This window comes from Myotis brandtii, unplaced genomic scaffold, assembly GCF_000412655.1.
Source record: "Myotis brandtii unplaced genomic scaffold, ASM41265v1 scaffold1408, whole genome shotgun sequence".
Lineage (NCBI taxonomy): Eukaryota > Metazoa > Chordata > Mammalia > Chiroptera > Vespertilionidae > Myotis > Myotis brandtii.
In genome coordinates, this window is record NW_005355029.1 from 726,042 (window position 1) to 727,418 (window position 1,377).

At 67.4% G+C, this 1,377-nt stretch overlaps 1 protein-coding gene across 1 annotated transcript in view; it reads right to left on the minus strand.

Moving 5' to 3' along the window:
* The window catches only part of MICALL2 (MICAL-like 2), a 41,178-nt gene that overhangs the window by 26,733 nt on the left and 13,068 nt on the right, over positions 1-1,377 (minus strand). The window contains exon 4 of the mRNA XM_014535273.1: positions 7-121. Within this exon, the coding sequence (XP_014390759.1) occupies positions 7-121 (115 nt within the window). The remainder of the gene's footprint in view (positions 1-6; positions 122-1,377) is intronic.

Here is a 1,377-nt window from a genome sequence, read left to right on the forward strand (position 1 = left end):
CCTGGCCGGGGGGGTGAGGGCCGGGGGAGACGCCGACTGTGGCAGCTTGGCCGACGGACCTGCTCGTGGCCCTTCGGCTCTGGGAAGGCCGTTGGAAGCAGAGGCAGTGGCTGGGGAGGGCCTGTGGGTGCGAGAGCAGGGATCAGGCACAGGTGGATCCAGGAGTCCCTCCCATGATGCCAGCAGAAGCCCCTCAGCCTCCCTCGGTGGCTGGTTCCAATGCCCACCCTCCTGGGGGAGGGCAGGCCCCTCCAGGGAGGCGGGACAGGCCGTGGACACGCTCCCGGCACTGCCGTACGTCTGACCTGACTCTCCTGTTTAAGGCTGGTGTGGGATGAGGTTCAAATGCCCCCCGAACACATCAGGTATGGGGTGTGCGAGGAGCGGCCGCACCCTGTCCCTCCCTCCCCCGCCTGTGCAGAGCCGTGGCCCGCCCGGGCCTGCCTAGCTCGCCCTCCTGGTCCGTGGCCACCCGGGAGCCATGGCCGCTCTGGGCAGGGGGCAGCACAAGGCAGTGGGCAGTGTGCCAGCCGGGCATGGCATCTCCTTACTCGCTAGGTGAGTAGTGAGCTGAATGGTGTCCCCACAATTCCTGCCCCCGGCAGGGACAGGCTCTTTGCCAGTGTAATCAGTGAGGGTGAGGCCATCCCGCATTAAGGTGCCCCACGTCCAATGACACGTCCTTATGAGAGACAACAGGCAGACAGACACAGAGAGACAGGCGTGGTGACAGGCAGGGGAGGAGGCAGCCGCGAGCCAAGGGGTGCCCGGGCACCAGAAGCTGGAAGAGGCAGGAAGGACCCGCCCTGTGACACCTCGATCTCCCACCCTGGGCTCCAGCGCTGCCCGCACACCAGCCTGGGCTGGCCCAGCCCGGGACATTGGCACGACCCTCCTCCATCCCGGGATGGCACCCGCTCCGGTTGTGTGCAGAAGGCACGGGTGGCTCAGAACCCCCGGGTCAGACAGGTGACACCCGGGTGTTAAACAGGGGTCCTCAGCAGGACCGAGCCACCTGGGGACCCCGTGGCAGTGCCGCTGTACCCGTACCCCCAACGGCATGCAGGCGGCAGCCTCAGATGGTAGCTGTGTCCCCCTCCCGCTGCCCGCCAAGCACTCTGGCTCCCCGATCTCATTCTCCCATTTCCCAGATGAGGAAACTGAGGCTGGAGGGTGAGGCCTCACCATCACACGGCCAGGTGGCGCAGAACCCCAACCATCCCAACCCCTCTGGCCTCTGGGATCCCCAACGGGCAGACAGGGGCACCCCAGTCCTCCTTCCCCACGCACCTGCCTGGCGCCTGAGCGCCCCCGAGCCCGGGAAGGGCCTTCCGGAGACAGCTCAGCGCTTGCTCCCTGCGGTCGGCCTCGGAGGGT